The sequence below is a fragment of the Athene cunicularia genome, assembly GCF_003259725.1.
Source record: "Athene cunicularia isolate RWA chromosome 1 unlocalized genomic scaffold, athCun1 chr1_part1, whole genome shotgun sequence".
Classification (NCBI taxonomy): Eukaryota; Metazoa; Chordata; class Aves; order Strigiformes; family Strigidae; genus Athene; species Athene cunicularia.
In genome coordinates, this window is record NW_020799091.1 from 119,402,514 (window position 1) to 119,422,164 (window position 19,651).

Consider the following 19,651-nt stretch of genomic DNA (forward strand, 5'->3'; position numbering starts at 1 on the left):
GTCAACTAGTTACTTCTCTTCATCTCCATGGCTGTTTGTCATTCTTGTACTGTTGCAGCCACTGCTATTGTTTCAGAATTGAATTTGGCAGAGGAAAGGAGCCTGTGATGGTTGGGCACCTGTAAAAACACCTACCACAATACTGTAGAATTGTATGTATTTTAGTTTAAAAATTTTGCTCTTTAACATTAATAGGATGCTCCCCTAATTGACTAAACTAAACTTTGGACATTTCTTTATTACTTTCCTTTTCTCCAATTTTGTTTATATGTTTACATGAGCTGAAATCTCTATGTGTAGATTTTAGTTCTTTATTTCAAACTTGCCATAATTTTCCCAACTGTGGTTTGATCTTTTGCAGAAATCCTAGTGGTCCCTAGACCACAATTTGAAAAACACTGCTTGGAAAATATTTAGTCTTCAGTTCTTGTTTTGGTCTTTTTATGGAGTTAGAGAATTGATGGGTCCAAGTTTATTGACTTAAGTTTTTTGGGAACAGGACTGTTTCCTGTGAAGAATGTTGCCTGATGAAACTTAAAGTAGGGCATATCAGCTCTTGAGGACAAAATATTTGTTCAAAAGTCAGCAAAATACTTTAGATTGTTTCAAAATCTTCCACCGTCATGTCCAACTTGTGATTTTCTACCTGAAAAAGGCATGTAAATCCAGTTTGCAAAATCTGTGAAACTCTTATTAATGTGAGATCCAGATATGCCAAATGTACACCTTTATCTTTAGTTCACACTTGCCTGTGTCATCACCTGCTGAGTCCCTGCGCCTGCCCAGTCTAGTTCCGTAAGAGCATTTCACCTGCTCAGTTTTTGTCCTTTCCTTGTAGCCAATGAAAAAACTCTAGGACAGGAATCCTAGGCAGTGATCTTCATGTTTCCCTTTTGATTTCACGCAAAGAGACCTAAACAGATTATTATCATCCATAAGGTCAAACCATAAACTCCCAGTAAGGCAATAAGACATGCCATGTTGATCTATCAATGATCAAAATTACAACGGTAGTTCTAGATAAGGTGTTCCTGCTGTGAAGGAAGCAGGAACAGTTCTTTGGAGTCTTTTATCTTTAGGCATGAATTAATTTGTACATTTTCCAAAATGTATCTTCTAGCTTTTACTTTAAAACACCCAATGTATTAGCAAATCTTCATTTATGCTTCAGCGATTCTTCAGAAGAATTTCCAACTGCTCTGCTACAGATCTCTGGTTAACAACCTTTTCTACCAGATAAGAATATTTATTGACCAAAGAGTTACTGTACCACATGCCTAATGCGAATATTAACTGCTCAGATCCAATCCATACAAAAAGCATGTATTTGTTTAAACAATTTGAAGTTGATAATGCAGAAGATTTTGTGTCTAGAATTTATTGTTTAGATGATTATTTATTTAATGCCTCCCTCCTACAGTAGGGCAATATGAGTTGCTCAAAATGGTCTAGCAGCATGTTTGGATAAATGTTAAGATTACTCCAAATAGACTTTTTAAAGCTCAAAATAATCATATTTAACTTAGAAATATCCACGAGTTATCCACAACAATCCACATCTGTTCAGCAGGCCAATCTTTGTAAGTATTTCCCTTAAAAAAAGAAAACCCTAGAAATAAAGGCAATTGCTTATGTAAGCAGTTTGAAAGTTAAATATTGCCTTAGAATTACTGCAGATGGAAACCAGTTGCTTGGTACTGCATGACTAGTCCACTGAGGTTAATTAGCAAGCTGTTCAGGTTTTGCAGGAGCCAAGAAGCAATGAGAGGTAATCCAGAGTTTGGACTGAATTACTCTGCCTCTTGTAGGGACTTGCAAGTGGAATTTACGAATTTCCAACCATGAAGAGAGTGGTGGGGGTTTTTTCTTTAGAAAATTGCTGTTTGGAAACAATTTCAGCAATACATTACAATGCTATGTTATAGTCATGAGCTACCAAGTTATTGTTGGTAAGTGATCCTCCATAAGTCAAGAGATGGATGTTTAATTGCTCACTTCTGGGATTCTCATTTTGCTCTATGTTTCGTCTCTATATTAGGGCCCATTTTCTAGGCCTACGCTCCTTTTGACTTGTGTCCTGTGGATCTGCCTCACTGATGAACAAACGCTCTGTGTTGAGAGATTCACAATGTATGCACTCAAAGATTATAAAAAGTCTCTCTGCAGGTGGCACGCATGGGACAGATTATTGCTTATTGCTCATGGGGAAGGCATGAAGAAGGTGCTGTTGTCTGGGTGCATACTTGCTCCTCGTCACGGTGCTTTGGCACGGAGGGCATGCAGGTCCTACGGGGAGGTGCTGAGCCGTTGCTGAGCAGTGAGGAATTCCCAGGTTGTCGCCAGGCTGGAGCTGGGAGAACTGAGAAGCGGCATGCTGGGATAGCATGCGCAGGAAGGAAGAAAATACAGTTTGTTTCTAGCTCTGCCTTGATGCTTACCTCTTAGCTGTGTCCAGTGTCCACTGTCCACCCTTGTAACTCTTTCCCCACTGTTCTGTCTGGTGTCTTCTGTGTAACATTTTTATGTTTGCAACTGTCTTTCAATGGCTGCTTATCTAGAGTTTCTAATTGAAAGTGTAAGTTTCAGCTGAGCTGCAGAGTTAGAAACAACCTTGTTTTTGCCTGTCCACCACTGTTAATTAAGTACTGAGGAGTGGGAGATTTTTTTCTTCTCTTGGTTCTGTTTTCATAGCACTGTGTTTGGTTCTCAACACAGCTGTGATGGAAAGAGATCTTGAGATAACTATGGTACAGACTGGTGGTGTGCGACATTACTGTGGAAAGATAAGAAAGAGACTGCACAGTATCTTTTCATTACTTCATATATTTACTGTTACCATATATTCAAGCAGTTGGTTCTTTGCCTTGGCTGAGCTCCTGTCCCTTTTCACCATTGGTGGGCCTGAGTGTCACTGAGATGGATGTTTGAGTACTTATGAATGAAAAATGTGCAAATAAATAGCAGTGTGTTTTACTCAATCTCTGCTTATCAGATTGCCTCTAACCTCTCCTGAACTGTTCCCCTTGCCAAGAACTGAAACTGCATGTGTGAGAGGAGGCACACTTAAACCAGTGGTGTATTAAATCAAAGGTTAATAGTATGTGGACAAAGAATTGTCAAAAGGACTTGTAAAATATGTGTTCAAAGAGGCCTTATACAGTTAGGTCAAAGAATGTCTCAGTGTTTTCAGAGCAAGAAATGAGGCCTTTTTTTTCTTCTCCTGGAGGCAAGTAGCACCAAAGTGTGTGTTGGCAGTTTGCTTGCTCCAGACTCTGAAAGAATGCTTGGTTTGTAAAATTTTCACCTCTTCCCTATTTTATTCCCCAGTTATGAATTCCATGTGAAACCTAGAAACCCTCTCGGTGAAGGTCCAAGCAGCAATGTTGTGGCATTCAATACTGAATCAGGTAAGAACTTCCAGGGGTTGGACAGTCATTTACAGTGGCTTTAGTATCCATGTTTGGGATATATCCCATGTGGGATATATGAAAGGCTCTAAGATTAATTTTGTGTGTTGCTTGGTCTTGCCCTTTACTGTCTCCAGATTGGCTTTTCACTGCTGAGCTTGTTATGGTAGTGCCTGGAAGGTCAGCCTGAGATCAGGTCTATGATGTGTGAGGATGTAAGATGGCCAGACTGCAGGGGAAAAAGAGGAGCACAGAGAGTTTGTCCAGTGTTCATTATGAAGAAACTAACCTTACCCTTAGAGAAGGCTCAGTCATTTAAAATTAATATTCCTGACCTTTTTGTTTCTATCAACTCATTAATAACTTCTGGATGGAGAACACGAGGTTCTTCTTTGGGCTGGTGTGTTTACAGGCACTTTTGCTATCTGTTCAGTAAGGCTGCTGTATAATAGTGATGTCTTTTGGCTGAAATAAGGATTGAGAAATAGCAGTTGGGAAAAGTCAGTGTCCCGATATGTCCTCTTCCATCTTGTTTACTCTCCTGAAAAACTGGTAAAGAGGTGTATACAAGCCTATTTTACCCACTGGTTGGTTCCCAAGTCCTATCTGACTCAGAGGTGAGAGAGTGCCTTTGCTTTCCCTATTTCAGTTCCCCATGAGGCTGGCTATAGCTGACTTGTTGACTTTATGCAGGCAAGATACCATCTTTTGTGTGGAAGTGTTTATTGCTTGATAGTACTTAAGGACCTTATGAAACACAATATGGATTTAGCTTTTTTTAAAGGATTTTCTCAGTCTGCATTTTGATCCAGGTGTAATAATATAATAGTCCTCATCTAGTGCTGTCACTGATGGATGAGAGTTTTGGCTGAGCAAGGGAATAGTCAGGGAGGAGTTCAGACTACGCCACACGTATTTATAAACTGTGAATACAGTCTTTGTAATCCTAGATTGTTAAAACTGAAAAAATGTTTATGCCAAATGCAGTTTTCATGAATGACAAGGCTTGTGTTCCGCCTGCTATTTAGCTTGGACAAATTGAGCCGTCAGTTTTAGTTTTTCTTAATCGTGCACATCCTTTTGTCACTTTTGGGCTTTCATAGCCAAGTTTTGTGTGGCAAGTATTAAAGAGGGGTCCTTTTCATTATTCTAAGTTTTGAAATTGAAATTTTTGAAAAAAAATTTGCTGGTTACAGCAAACTTGTTTTAACACAAGGAACTATGTTTCAATGGTATTGTCCCATATGTAAAAATTTTAAAGGGTCACTGATACTGTAGTTTCACATAAGAAATACATTTCTTTTAATTTCATTTAATACAAAAGTGAACTTTGCTTCCAAAACTCTTTCTGTTTCACAAATTACAGCTTGTGTCAACTGTAGAAAATTGCTTACCAATGCTTTTCCATTGAAATATTGGGAAAATTCATTTTACAGTGTCTGATTGAATGTTTGTTTTCTTCCCCCAGCGGACCCAAGAGTGAGCGAGCCAATTTCAAGTAAGCCTTTTGTCTATAGTATAGCGTCTTCTGATCAGGATTTTTTTCAGAAATGCGATAGCATAATTTTACGAGGGGGGTGGGGGTGTGGCTGTACTGCACCACCTAAATGAGTTATGGAATCAAACAGCATTCAAACATGATTTCACTCCTTCCACCCGTACCTCTGGTAAGGAATTCATGCCAGGCTGCTTGTTTACCTGAGCGGAACGCAATCAACGTGATGCGGTGCTCCTGCGGCAGCTGGGATGGCTTCAAACCAACGTACACAAATGAGCCAAGGACAGCCTCATATTTTCTCAGCCTTGTCATTAAAGCAAAAGAAAGCTCTGCAAAATGAATAAGCTACTCCACACTTTTTAAGTGAGTTAACAGAGCACAACTCAGGCGATACTATTTATCTGCCATAGTGTTTTAGAAACAATTTCTGCTTCTGAATTCTTGATCAAGCTCTGCTTTATCAGGCCATTTACAAGACCTCTTGCTGTCTTCGGTGGGAGGTGAACTGAGCTTTTGAAAACAGCTGAGATCGCTCAAGCAAATTGGGCTGCTTTTTGCATTTGTAATGGCATCACTTTGACAAACACTGAGACACCATTTCTTTCCACATAATTAATGACATTTAATTTTTATGTGTATTTTTGTTAAATCGTGTACAGTTTGCTGCAAGTTGACTGTCCTGGCTTGAACCCACTGAAAAACAGTGACTGCATCACACTTTTTGTAAATGAGAGTTTTGCCAATACACAGACGTTGTCCCCCTAACGCGGTCCTAGAATAAGCTTATTCCAGACTGACACCACACATAGAGAGCAGAAGCAATACACTGCATCAATCATAGCTGCATCCTTTGGTGCTTCCCTGAAATATCTTTCATGTTCAAAATGCAGGTGACTGGTGCCATGGTGCATTTTGTTCCATCAAGGTTTCTAATTCTATTTATTGAGCTATATTCATTGCACATCGTTTTGTATGCAGCATCATACTTCAGCCTCTTTCCTCCTCTCCTGCAGTGGGAAAGGATGCTATCTGGACTGAAATCCCATTCAATTCGGACACCTATTCAGAATGCAAAGGGAAACAATACGTAAAGAGGACTTGGTATAAGAAGTTTGTAGGTGTACAGCTGTGTAATTCTTTGAGATACAAGATATACCTCAGTGATTCACTTACAGGTAAGGGACTTTCAAGTCAGTGTTGCCCACATTATACACTCCTTAAAGATATCATGGTTTCAGAAATAAGAGATTTAACAAGACGAGCTCTGCTGAAGTGTGATCAGGTATGTTTAATCTAGTCCATAGACAGATTAATCACCAACAGTAATCTGCTTGTGCACAGTAATCGCTGGTGTGTTTGATACTGAGTTTTCAGACTCAAGAGTTACTTCTGTGTGGTGATCATCTGATTTTAAGCACCTGTTAGTATCATGGGGGTCATACAGAAAATTGATAAAGATCAAGTCTCTGCCAGGGAATACTGTAAAGGCACCAAATTGGTATTTAAAGGGTAGCCTGGAATAGCCTTAATTAGAGGATTATGACCTAATTTTAGACCAGGATTAGACTCAGTCATTCCTATCCCATTTGGTAAACATCTGGTTACTTCATTACTGTGAGGCTTATAAATACATGACTTCAACTCTAGTCAACAAGTTTTACTCACCTGCTTGACATTTTTGTATTGTTTCCAATTCCCCATTTTTGCTTATAATGTCCTCTTGTTTTTCTTATGTTTTTTTTACTAACAGCAGCCTCCTGGCATTATCTATCTTCTCAAGTTTTGTTCAGTGTCTTAAGGTCACTAGAGTGTGATGTATTTAAGCTCTGAACCAAGTGACGCATGCTGTGTGTGAGCTGGGGAAACAGCCTATAAAATGTTTTTCAGTTAGCTGATCGTTAAGCAGAATTGTGTCTCACACAGATTGTACAAGCTATATTTAGAATTATATGAAATTCTTATAATCCCTCCCAAGCCCCTGGGTTTCTTCTGTACAAGGTCTTTTATCAGAGATGCACGGACAACTCCATCACAATGGTGTTAGTGTGGCATCCAGAACACAAAAAGCTGTGTGTGGGAAAGTGCAAGTTAGGCAGTGTGTTCATCATGTTGGATTGAATTAACTAGCAGAAACTGTGACTGAAAGAATCTACTAACCCAGAGTTGCCCCATCTCAGAGCTCAGCACGTCACAGGAGCAGGGCTCTGGTCTCATCATGTAGGAACATGGAAAGCAAAGAGCAGGGGAGTGTAGGGCAGCCCATGCCGTTATAATTTTAAGCGGCCCGGCCGTGCACCCAGCCTCATTCTCTCCCATAAGCAGACCAGGAAGGAAAGCCCTGTCATTAATATTAAGTATAATACCTCATATATAAATAATATCTTGGCAATTATGCGAATCAAAGAGACTGTTTTGTACAGAGGTATCATTCATTCAACTGTTGCTCTACTAACCAGCTGTGATCAAATGACAAACACTGGCAGCAAGGCACAGTGTATCGCAAAAGCAGCCAGGAAAGGAAATAGCAGTGCTAATCTAGCAGGACTAGACTTCAGCCCTAAATCAAGTGAATTAACACTGCAGTAAAAGCTACTTCAATCTCCAAATAAAAGTTTAATGTATCAGGAGCCCATTTTCCTATTTTCATTAGGTTGTTTTTGTTCTTGCTGGAAGGGTGGTGATTTAACTTCACTGGAGAAAGATGATGGTACCACACTGCATTCATTATACACGCTAAATCTGGTTCTTGCACTGGGGTTGTGAGAAGTAGTGCTGACCAGTTGTCACAATGTTTGAAAGAACTGAAATATTTCTGTAGAAGAAAAGCTGCTTTTCCCCCCTTTCCTAAGTGAGACTGTCATGGCACGGGCCTCTGTATGCAGGTGAGAAAGTTTCCGATGTGAAGGCAGCCTCCGTTCTGGCATTTCACTATCGCACAGCTCCCGTGGAAGCGCACCTGCTAGCGCCAGCGCCTGGGTCCGAGTTCCACCTTACCCTGAAAATGCCTTCCAAAGCTTTGCTGTTTAAGCTGCGTAAGGATCCTGAAATTCGGGTGCCTTGTACAAAGGCTGTTATGTAAGGCAGCTAACAAGCATATCTTTGTGTGCTGATTTTTAGTGTGAATCTATACATCCAGTGTTGCAGAATTCATAATGTATAAAACAAAGACGGTATCTAATTTTCTTAAGACCACCCATAAGGGAACACTGGGGGAAAAAAAAAGATATTACTTTATGCTAGAATTGTTGCCCCCAAAAGAGAACGAATAATGTAGTTATTTATTAGCTAAATGTTTTTAAGTGTGTTCCTTTATTATGGAAAGAACTGGGCAGTAAGAATTTAATAGTCACTGAGAATGCTGTTAATTTATGTATAGCAATTGTCTGAGTTATGCACAGGTTATGCTGTGGGCCAGAAGGGTATGTGTGTATCTGGAAGTTACTGTTCTTGTGTTAGCCATAAAAATATCTGGTTTATTCTGTCTCTTGTGAAGAAAAACTGATCTACGTTACACATGCCAGGACTGTTCTATAAACCAGCATCTACTGCTGACCTCATTTAACAGTCCTCCAGAGCAGTCACTGTAGGCATTCCAGAAAAGCAAGCCACCTAAAAAAAGTATTTATTGAGGGGGAGGAAAAAAATTAAAAAAAAAAAAAAAAAAAAAAAGCTGTTTTGGGCAGCCTGAATGTTCTTAATTTCAGACAAAAAAAAATGCTGAGAGGAACTCCCTCTGACCAGTTCTCCTATGGAAAAAACATGCCTGCAGCCAAAACTAGATAGTAATAAATAATTTTCTAAAGCCAGAAGAGAACTGCATGCACAGAGACTGTCAGTTGGAGGTGAGAATTTTTGGCGAAGTATTGATCAGATCACAGAAATATGAGAGAGTTTATCGGGAGCAGTATGACAAGCCACCTCACCATCTTGCAAGTGGCCAGACTGGCACAGATTCAAGGCTACAGGACGCCCAAATTCTAGTGAGTAACTGGACTTTCTGCTTAGCTTATACCTGAGTACTGAGCCTATTTCTAAATGCTCTCACTTTTCCTTTCAACCTCACAACCAAAGGTTGACCATATTAAGAACAAGTGGTATGCAAGGAGTTTAGAAAGAAGGGTAAGTGTATCTGAAAATTTTCCTGCCAAGGCTTAGGAAGAGAAGGTAGCATGCTTTCCTCCATCTTCTGAACTGAACATTATTAATGTCATGCAAATCAAATCTTTAAGTAAAAACATCTCGCAGTCAAAACTCCTTCACTGTGTGTCCTTCACTCCTTCCTTTGTCCTGCTAACAGGATAAGCACAACCCATAACATCAGCACACGCTGCACAAGGCACTTGAGACCTTGTTTTCTACTCAGTTGCAGTCAAGTATCCTTTTAAGAAATCCTGCAAATACATACACAGGCATGCTTCATGCTCTGGATAAGCAGTTACTGTACCGAGGTCATCTGTTTGTTAAAGGATATCACTTGCACATACATGTTGTAAAAATACAGTGATTTATAAAACAGGCCTTGGCTGTGTTAAAGGTGGTCTATAAAAACATCTCTGAAGGTGCTGGGGGCTTCCTGACAGGGAACCAAACCTCCCTTCCATTCAAATCACTAGCAAAACTTATCTCATTTTTGATGCAGTCAGGATGGGGTTCTAGGTTCACTTACTGTATGAAGCATAGGGAGGACATAGGGAGGAGAAAAATACACTCAGGCATAGACTGTGGCCAGGACGAGGGCACTTCTGTCTACAGCTGTGAGCACTGTACTTGGAATATGCACGTAATGTTCAAATTCCAGCTCCAGTTCCTGAGAGGAAAAGAATCATAGCATTCACCTTGGCTTCCCCACAGAGCGAAAAGCACAGCCCATTGCCTCTGGTGGGTTTTGGAAAGTGGAAATAGCTCTCACTAAACTGGACATGGTATTTCAACCTTGCTACTTCTTTGCTTTCAGGAAAGTTTTATAACATAGGAGACCAGAGGGGCCATGGAGAAGATCACTGCCAATTTGTAGACTCGTTCTTAGATGGAAGGACAGGACAGCAAGAAGATCTACCAGTCAAAGATGGTAATTCCTTACACCTGTTTCTGTAGCAAACTTTGGCAATTCCTTTGTATGTGTGTTTAATTTTCCTGCCAGAAAGTGGATTCAGCGCCCTCTGCTGGGGTGGGCAATGGAAGGGGCCTGCCAGCTTTGCAGGCAGAAGAGAGGCCAGAAGGTTTTGAAGATGAACAGTGACTTATTAAAGGAAGGTTATGACTTGGGTTCTGTTAGGTAGTAAACAGCCTCTCTCCTGTTTAAAACATTCCAACAGATTATTCACAGTTGGTATTGCATACTTAAACGCAACCACAAATTTGAGTTTGCAGAGAGGCGTGAAGTCTTACGTTCAAGCTAGCAAGGTTGATTTAAAGTGCCGTAAATCATCAGCTGGGCATTAAACAGCTTTGATTAGTGCTAATGAGAAACTAAAAAGTTATTACTGGAAAATATAATTCATGCTGCAGTAATTCTGTGCTCACTAATTCAAACCAGGTGCCTAGAATTCCAGTCTGGTCTAAGTGGCCATGGGACTGGCTGTCCTAAGCACAGCTGTGACCTGCCTGGCTATTTTTCAAATGTTGGTGAGGCTCAAGCATAGGAGAACTGTCCTTCTGTCGCTGCACTCCTGCCTTGCATGTCGGCAGCAGTGCCAGCGCAAGGTATTCTGTTCCCTTGTGGGGTAGGAACAAGGCTGTGTTGATGCACGTGTGCACACTGAGTGTGTCACGGAATGTTTTACTGAGGAAAACATCAAAAGTTTTCAGTACAATATCAGGGTGTTGACCAAACCTTCCTGTACCTGGTGCTTTGTTTATAAAACACCTTACAGAAGTACAGAAATGCATCCAGGTAGGTGTGGGAGATTAAAGTGAAGTGCCTAAATCTTTCACAAGTTTTCCCAAAACAAAGTAGGTTAACAATCTGAAAAGTGTTCACTTATGTATTTTGTTTTTTTTCAAAGAGGGCTTTGCTTTTCCTTCCCCGTGTTGCCCATTTGTGAAGGTGTTTGTACGTGTAAGGGATTGTTTGAATGCACTTTGGCATTGAGGGGACAGCAGACCTCTCAGTTGTACTATATTCACCTTTTATCAATTCACCTTTATTTATAAAATCTTTTAAAAGATTTTATAGATAACAAAACTCCTTTTACATAAAAAGCTCACTACTCCAGCTTAGAACACATTTAAAACCCATTTGTTTTCAGTGACTGGATTTGCTTGAGTGGATTCATGAGCTACATTCATTTTTAGGAAAAAAAACAAAACCACTCAACAACAATCAAACAAAAAAAGTCCCCACCTTTTCTGTAGCTTGTATTCTAGTAAATGAACTGAACAGAGGGAAGGCCAGACAGCTTGTCCAGTGCTGCTCAGTTCCTCCCTGGCTGCAGCAAGCTGAGGTCTGTTCAAACTGGAATTAACTACCTATATTTGACCTGAAGCACTGCTGGGTTGGGGGGGGAATCATGACTGCTGCTGCCCAATAGTTGCAGAACAGTATTTTTTTGTGTGCGCATGTACACATGCTTTAGCCACAAATACATTTCTGATGATCAGGTTGGATTCAGCACTAACTGCTCACTTTGATGCTTAACGTTAATTGTTTGAGTTGGAAACTAATTGTTAGTAGTGTGCTACAAAATAGACTGAAAGCAGAAGGTATTATCTTTCCCGTGGGGAGGGGGAGACAGTGTGAAATATCCCCAGTTCTCAAGTTTTATTTAGGTTCACTGGACCGTTGAGGCAACTGCAGTGGGCACTATTTAATCATTGTCTGGGAGGTGGGAAGGAACCCATAAAAGTTTTGTCATGAGGATAAATGGGTTAAATGTGGCTTTCTTTCATTTACATTATCTGTGTCACTGTAAAGCTTAACTGTGATTATTTGTTCTATATTCTAGAAACAAATACTTTTTTTTCCTTGTAGCTAAATCTAGCTTGAGCTAAAAGTAAATTTGGCAGGAAGGAATTTCAATCCTACTGGATCATTCATCCTTACAACTGAGGCACTAGAAAACTTCGGTGTGTCTGGGAGCACAATGCTCCAGGGCAGGCAGGCTTCTGAGTTGGGTGCACAAATGCCAGCAGTTTTGGGGTGTGAGTGCACGGATGGGCAGCAAACCAACTGGTTTGTGTGCAGCAGATGGGTTAACAGCTGGCAGACCAGTTTAGCCATTGACTGCACAGCATACAGGCTTCCTGGGGAAAGACTGAGGGTTGTCTGGGAGCCTCGCGCAAACAATATTTTGCTCTCTGTTCCAGGGTTTTTCAGGGCAGTTCGTCAGGAACCTGTCAAATTTGGGAAAATAGGCGGGGAGACTCACATTAACTATGTTCGCTGGTACGAGTGTGGAACATCGATACCTGGGAAATGGTAGACACGCCCTGAACTTGGTGAAAAGGCCCAGCACTTCCCACCCTGTCCAACACAGGCTCAAAGAAGGAGATGTTTATGGTGTGCCTGGCACTTCAGGAAGTTTGCTGATGTGCAAGGGTTTATACAAGTCTAATGCCAATACTGCATTCATTGTGTAATAGCGTAGGCTGCTTACTGTAGTTATCCAGTTTTACAGATTTGTTTTTAGATTAAAAAAAAATCCCAAACAGGCTGGGGACATGGTGTAGGATAATGTATAGGGAAGCTGGCTCCCTATTCTTGAGGTGTGGTTTATATGGTATTTTAAAAGATATGGTGTGTATATTATTTATCAGTGTTGTAATAAATATTTGAGGCACAGTTCTGGCAGAGTTGGTTATGGAATGCAATGTGCAGTACTTTTTAAATATTCACTTTGTCTAATGTAAGTGCCGTAAGCTACCTGTCCACATCCATTGGTAATGCCCTCCCAGTCAGAAATTACAGAAGGACCCTACAGTTTTTAATGTCCCACAACCAGTAAACTTGAAGCGCTTTCTCCTTACACATACAGACAATTTATGCTCCTGCCACAGCACAGAGGTAGGTTGCTATATGTGCAGCTTTAAACCATCAGGTTAGTGGATTTTTTTCCAATGCTTCAGCTCCAGCAGACAAGAGCATGTTCAGCCTCTTGTGCTGGAGTCAGAGTCGCAGCCCAGGAGCTTGGCAGGGGCTGGTTGCTGGGTTTGGTTTCCCCCAGTTAAAGCCAATGGGCACGTACATACACAGAATAAAAAAATGAAACTGGCCTCCGCAGCTGTGGCTTTTCACAAAAATGTAGTTTTCAGAGACTGAGACTTACTGGCTCAAAAGCCAAATGTATGTACAGTTCAGGGGGGCTTGGAAAGATAAATGAAGAAGGGGAAAATAAGCTACTTAGCATAATCAGGTTTATTTTATTTAAATAAAAAAGAAAAAAAAATGATCTAAAACATTGTTCATTGGGGACAAAGGAGAAATAGTAATCACTGAACGTTAAAACTGCTTTAGAGTACTTTTGACTAAAACCTCGCCCAAAGCTACTTGTTGTACTGCTTGAACATTTACAAACTAAATAAAGAGATGTAGTTTTTTTTAAAAGGTGTTATTCATTACATTACTAACGTATTGAAAAATATATGAACAGGAACACTCAGATATATATATAGTAGAAATAGTCATTTATAGAAAATGCCTTATAAAGTACATTGCAGGTACACTGTACTCCTAATAAAGTATTTTTTAATCAAGTGTTTTTCTTGGTGTTTTACATGAAAATCAGTGTTAGTTTCTGGGGGAAATGCTGTTATGTCAGGAAGCATTTTTTTCTGAAGCAGGCACATGTTAACTGCCGCTGCACAGCCATGGGGTTTGGACTGACAAGTGCAAGCAGCAGGAGGTGCAGCTCTGCCTTACCCAAGGGGGAGCAGCACATCTAAAGATGCTGAAGGTAGGAGGCTTTTCACTCACTTCCTAATTTGTCTTTATGGAGTTCAAGCAGCTTGCTCCAGCTTGTTTTTTTAATTCCCTACTTGGTTTTATGTATTCCTATAATCCCAAAGATGGAAAATATTAACTGGGAGAATATTTTGCCCTCTGCTGTTATATGGTCTATTGAATCTGTTACAGCTCTTCATTGGCTTTTCCTTGGCTCAAAATCGAGGCCCTAGAATTGCACTCCCAAGTTTTTCTGGGTGGCAAAGAACCTGTGGAAAGCTGTTCTTTTTTAAGAGTTCTTAAAAATACATATTTGGCTTAAATTTTCAAGTAATAAACCAGATCTCCCCCCGCCCTTGTTAAAGTTAAATTGGTAAGGGGCTCTAAGATTTTGTGTTTCAGTTCTTGTTCATTTGGTAATAAGAGGATGACTTGGCAATTAACAGCAGCTGACAGTGCCAAACCAGCCCCAGCTGCATAACCTCTGCAAAAGCAATCTCTATTCACAACCCTTCTCCATTTACACACCTAAAAATCTGTCTCTTCTACAAACCCCACCATCTGTCCCACCCACCTTAACAACCTTTTCTTGTTCAGTATTACCCAAATTTGAAAAAACAAGATCAGGCATTGAATAGATTCTGGGTTTTTATTAGTTGTCCAGGTGAGCATTACAATTTATAATATATCATATCTAGTTTTACCTCCAGAATGAATCTAATTTAGTACATCATGGTATTAGTAAAAACAAGCCTGAGAAGTGGGCTAAACTTCCACCTAGGATCTTCATACTCTTCCCCCACAGCAAGCTAGCATGTCAATCAATCACTTTACAGACATTTAGGTAGCGTTCCCCCCAAAACAACCCAGCCACAGATTCACCTAGGAAGCCAATACCACTTAAAGCAGGAAAGATTCAGTTGGTGGTTGCCCTCCCCCCCCCCGCAGAATTTAACCCCCAGCTCCCTGGTTTTGCCTCATTGGTTCAAAATCCCCGAGTCTGTGGGGGCAGGACCGACAGCAGGTGCCCGTGGCCGCTCCTTACCGGTAGCCAGGTCCCGGCTGGGTGTAGCCCTGGGCACCGAAGGGTGGGCGGCTGCGGACATAGGGGTTGGTCCCACTGGGCGGGGGGGTGATGGTGCTACCGGGCGGGGGGGTGAAGCCCGGCCGCGGCTGGAAGGTGCCAGGGGCCGCCTGGGAGCCAGGGGGGCCGCTGTAGGGCCCAGCCTGCGAGGGCTGCGTGGTGTAGGGCTGCGGGGGGAAACTGCCCGCCGGGTACTGTGGCTGCTGCCCAGGGAAGGCGGCGGCTGGGGCAGGGGCCGCCGGCTGGCTGTAGGCCGGGAACTGCTGGGCTTGCTGCGAGGGGGGCTGCTGCTGGCTGTAGCCTGCTGGAAAGGCAAAAAGCAGAAAAAGGTGGGTTAGAGAGCACGCAGAATCCCTCAGCAAACACAAAACAACACAGTAAGCGCAGAAAAAGCAAACCAAGAACCAGCTGCCTGGTTCTCAGCATGCTACCACCGCAGCACAGCCGCGCCAAAAACAGGTGGTACACAACGGGCATTAAAAAAATAACACCTCGTATTTTACCATCACATCACATGAAAAATAAAAAGTCTTCACTGGCAAATGAGGCAAAATGCAACCTTCTTCCCAAATAAAAACCCAAACTGGCACGAAAATACCATTAGGGTTTAATGTAAGTCATACCTTCGGTTAAATGAGAGGAGGTTTCAGCTCTTTAGGGTTAAATATGAAAAAGTTGTGCAGACCAGAATACTTTAGTACAAAACTTCCATTTAAACATGTCCCAAACTTGATTTTTCTGCATAAAACCAGCTTCCAAAAGGAATTTTTCTTATTGAAGACTTTAACACGACACAAAATCCTTTTATGAAGAAATAGCTACTTTTATCCATCATGAAACACACCTGCAGCTACTTGCAATGAAACCTCTCCAGTGACTGGGATCCTGTCAGCATTAAACACCAGACACACAAATTATTAACAGTGCACAGCCCTAAACAGAAAGAGTAAGGATTGAAGAATGCACTGGAGTAAACTCACCTTGAAACTGGGATCAAAATTTACTCATGAGACAAACCTCAGAAGGGTCCATTTTTACTACCATGAATCAATAGCCACAGGGTTGCCTAGCAGATCTACAAGAGCAGGAACGGATCCCACTCTTGGGAGACAGGGGTTTGAAAGGAGACAATACTCAGGGGAACAACAGCAAAACTAACAAAAGAATTCCTGAGTCAAGATCTTCAAAATCTGCTCTCACTTATGTCCTCAGAAAAAAAGACTTGTTTCTGAAAGACTGGGTTAACTGAGAAACAGAGGAGCCCTAAGTCAGCTCTGGCAGTGGTTTGTTCTTGCTTGCAGGTGATGGTGATTAGAATGCAGAACTCACATTGCACTACAGCTTTCACAGGAACTTCTCCAGTAAAATAGCGGACTGAATGATGGTAGGGCATAACTAGAAACTCCTTCCCCCCCCCCAATTTTTAAGCCTAAAGAAAGTCAGATAGAGCCTTCTACTTCCAACAGGCTTGTTATTTCTTCTGAAATTAGACTTCAGAAAGTCTGTCACTGTCTTCTAATTACAAACGTGGGGGTGAGACATCTGCAGAGAACAAGATACCATTTAGAGACCCAAATAAACCAGCTCTCTCACAGCACACAGCACCAAGGGCTGAGGCACCAAACCTTCACTTCCAAGTTTTCTAGGGTTCCTATCAAAGACAAACATGGAATTTCTCCATAAGCTCTGCAAGTGTTCTCATCTACATCAGAACTGATGCGCTCCTACTGTATGTATTGCACACCCAAAAAAAGGCTATATAGGCTCTATTCTGAGTCACTTAATGGTACAGGAGTCTTTAGTTTAAGGAGGATTGTTTAAAACAATGATAAATTCTCTGTCATTTTCTAGAAGTATTAAGCAACTTGCAGTTTGTTATGGAATCTACTGTTGCAGGCCCATCCCTGTACTTCAGCTGGATGAGGATTCCTAGCATACACTATGCATTATTAGATGCCAGCTGCTCCTAAATTAAAGTTCTGAAGTCAAGTGTATTTTGGGTATACACAAAAGCCACCTTTTCATATCTGACTGTGCCTAAACCACCAGCGCACTGAAACGTTCTTCTCCTAAAAGGCTACTGGTGCCTTTACTTGAGGTATAAGAAAAAAATCAACAACTACAAGAACTATCACTTGAAAAGTTTCTCCAAAGTCACAGTATTTATAATAGCTAAGTATATAGTAAATGACAAGTATAATCTGTTCACACCACTAAATTTTGTACATGGAGATTATTCGAGATGCAAGAAATAGGCCACCTTTATATACCTCTTCTTTAAGGAAGCTACATTGGGATGTTTTAGCCACTTACTTGCTAGAATCTCAAGACTGCAGGAGTTCAGCCTCATACCTGAGGCGACTCATTTTGCCTACCTTTCTAACAACACAGTCTGCTGATTAATAACCAACTCCGCTTGTGCTCACCATTGAGTAGGACTGAGATACCACAACTCCAACTATGTATTACACAGACAGCGACAGCGTTCTCCTCCTGGCAACTTCTGAACTGGGCTGCTTCCCACCAGAGCAGAGGCCTGGGGCTGCCCAGCACCCTGCCCTTGCCCTACTGCCTCAGGCACCGCAGGGTGGGTTCTGCAGAGAGCGCAGCTTACCTGGGTACTGCACGCCGTACTGCTGCTGTGCTTGTGCTGCGGGATAACCAGGCTGTTGGTACTGTTGATACATCTGACCTGGGGATTAAAAACATATTTAGGTGAAGCCCAGTACCCCCAGCTGTACTGTAAACAGACAGTGACCAACATCTTAACAGTACAAACATCGCAGAAGCAAGCCCTCCCACAACTTTTTAAAAAAACATCTGAACAGTGAAGTGTGAAGAGGTGTTCCACCCGATTACCAACTGAAATCAATGTACAGATTTTAGCTTTGGAACCATGTCGTTCTTGAGACTAAATGACCTTTATTTATTTCTAACAGAACAGTTCTGATTTGGTACATGAGGCTTAACTGTTTCACATTTCCAGAGGACACCAGAAACCATGCACCTTAAGGAGTGCTACTCTGCTAGGTAACAGAGCAGGAATCTTTAAATATCTTGGTAACTGCTCCAGACCTTACACTGTAAATTAAAGTACTTCACAAGTTAAACATGTCCTCAGATTGTCTGTTTATATTTGGGTTTTAAGACCATTTCTGCATCAAAGTACTGTAAGCAGAGTGGTACATTATTTATTCAGACCACATTTTCCAAAGTCATCCATCTCTTAGTTATCTGACTTGCTGTAAGCCAAGTTTTCTTAAGAGACCCAGGGGTATACACCCTAAAGCAAGAATAAAACCATACGTTCTTAAGCTTGGGTATTCTAATTCAATGCTACTTTTTCCTAAATTCCACATTTCCAATTTCTTGGCAATAAGAGGCAGAATATTTGTTTAGACTTAACCTATGGGCCCCTCTGTAGGCTTTATGCTTCTGCTGTTTTTCAATTTAATAACAGGCACAGTCAAAGAACAAAAATAATTATCTGCCAAAACTAAAGCTTAGCTGAACTGGAGCAGACATGGAAACTTTACTATTATAAAGTGTTACTGCACTATTATTAATTCTGCAAAGATCAGCAGGCTGTATAAATACATGGTAAGCTGTTATCTTCTGACCTGCACACCAAGAAAAAAGCAACTCTGCTCCAAGTCCTCCCTGACCCCTGTGCACACTACTTTAAAAGAATTCCTTATTTCTTCTTTTCTCTGCGTTACTTGCAGCTGAAAGCACCAGTATTTTAAATTTGCACTAACACATTAAAAATATTTTATACTGGTGCAGTTATTCAAATATTATGTGGCATGCAATTGTGGGATGAATAGAGTACTAAACACAAGGCTTGAAGAGAATTTAAGCCTGTTCACTTGATAATTAAGAGTTACAAACTCAGAATGCATGTTTTCTCTTTAACTCAGGTTGTTATACAGAAACAAGAGAACAACCCCTAGACTGCCTGGCTGGGGATAATGAAGAGACCACACTGGCACCTGCTGGAGAGCTCAGGCAAAGGGACATGAAAGCAACAGCCCAGAGTTTTTCCAAAGCTTCCAGAGAAGGCTTGCTGTCTTCACTGGGGCTGAAGTGTTGGTGAGGGGCAGAAAGGTGTTCCAATACCAATCAAGAAAACATTAACTTACATCCCTGAATGCAGTCAGGGATTCTATGGGTCCTTAAAACTAAAACATACAGGGTTTTTCCTCTCACTAGATCTTTACTCCAAGATGAGCTACAGCATCAGTATCTGGTTTTGTGCTTAGCAGCGGTTATTGCAGTCAAAAATCTGCCAGAATTCACTATTGTTCCTGCGCACCGAAACAGCCATTTTAGCTTGCTTCAGAAAAAAAGACCAAATAGGCATAGTCACACAACATGCTTTTCCCTAGAAGATCATGAAGTGCCTACATGATTGAACTTCTACATCTATTTCAACAAAGAGTAAAAAAGTGTCCACATCTGTACATAATGGGTTCAACAACTGGATTTAGTGGTACAAAAACACGGGCGTGCTGCAAGAGACAGCGCTACACTGAAACATCTCTCTTGTATTCATTTTATTCAACGTGAATGCTTAAAACTTTATCGAGAGAGGTGAGCTATTCATTAGCATCAGCACATAGAGGTGAGGTGACTTGGTATTCACAAATAACAATAACAACTAATTATAATAATTCCATTTATAGGCAAAGAACACAATTAAAACCCCTGATATACCAGAATGATTGACACGTGATTGGCATCACCATTTTACTTACATCCTCAAAATACTCTGAAGGTGGGGG

The 19,651-nt window shown here is 41.1% G+C and overlaps 2 protein-coding genes across 4 annotated transcripts in view; one reads left to right on the plus strand and one right to left on the minus strand.

Moving 5' to 3' along the window:
• Positions 1–12,813, plus strand: part of ABI3BP (ABI family member 3 binding protein) — a 171,848-nt gene extending 159,035 nt beyond the window's left edge. The window contains exons 49-53 of the mRNA XM_026841045.1: positions 3,328–3,407; positions 4,876–4,905; positions 5,919–6,080; positions 9,860–9,973; positions 12,211–12,813. Coding sequence (XP_026696846.1) covers positions 3,328–3,407; positions 4,876–4,905; positions 5,919–6,080; positions 9,860–9,973; positions 12,211–12,326 — 502 coding nt within the window. The 3' untranslated portion in view covers positions 12,327–12,813. The remainder of the gene's footprint in view (positions 1–3,327; positions 3,408–4,875; positions 4,906–5,918; positions 6,081–9,859; positions 9,974–12,210) is intronic.
• A 1,583-nt stretch (positions 12,814–14,396) lies between these two features.
• The window catches only part of TFG (TRK-fused gene), a 19,973-nt gene continuing 14,718 nt past the window's right edge, over positions 14,397–19,651 (minus strand). For 2 of the 3 annotated variants that reach the window (XM_026841057.1, XM_026841065.1), the window contains exons 8-9: positions 17,482–17,559; positions 14,397–15,171 (exon numbers count right to left, since the gene is read on the minus strand). In XM_026841057.1, the coding sequence (XP_026696858.1) occupies positions 14,825–15,171; positions 17,482–17,559 (425 nt within the window). In that variant the 3' untranslated portion in view covers positions 14,397–14,824. The remainder of the gene's footprint in view (positions 15,172–17,481; positions 17,560–19,651) is intronic. The other variant, XM_026841072.1, reaches the window with a different exon arrangement.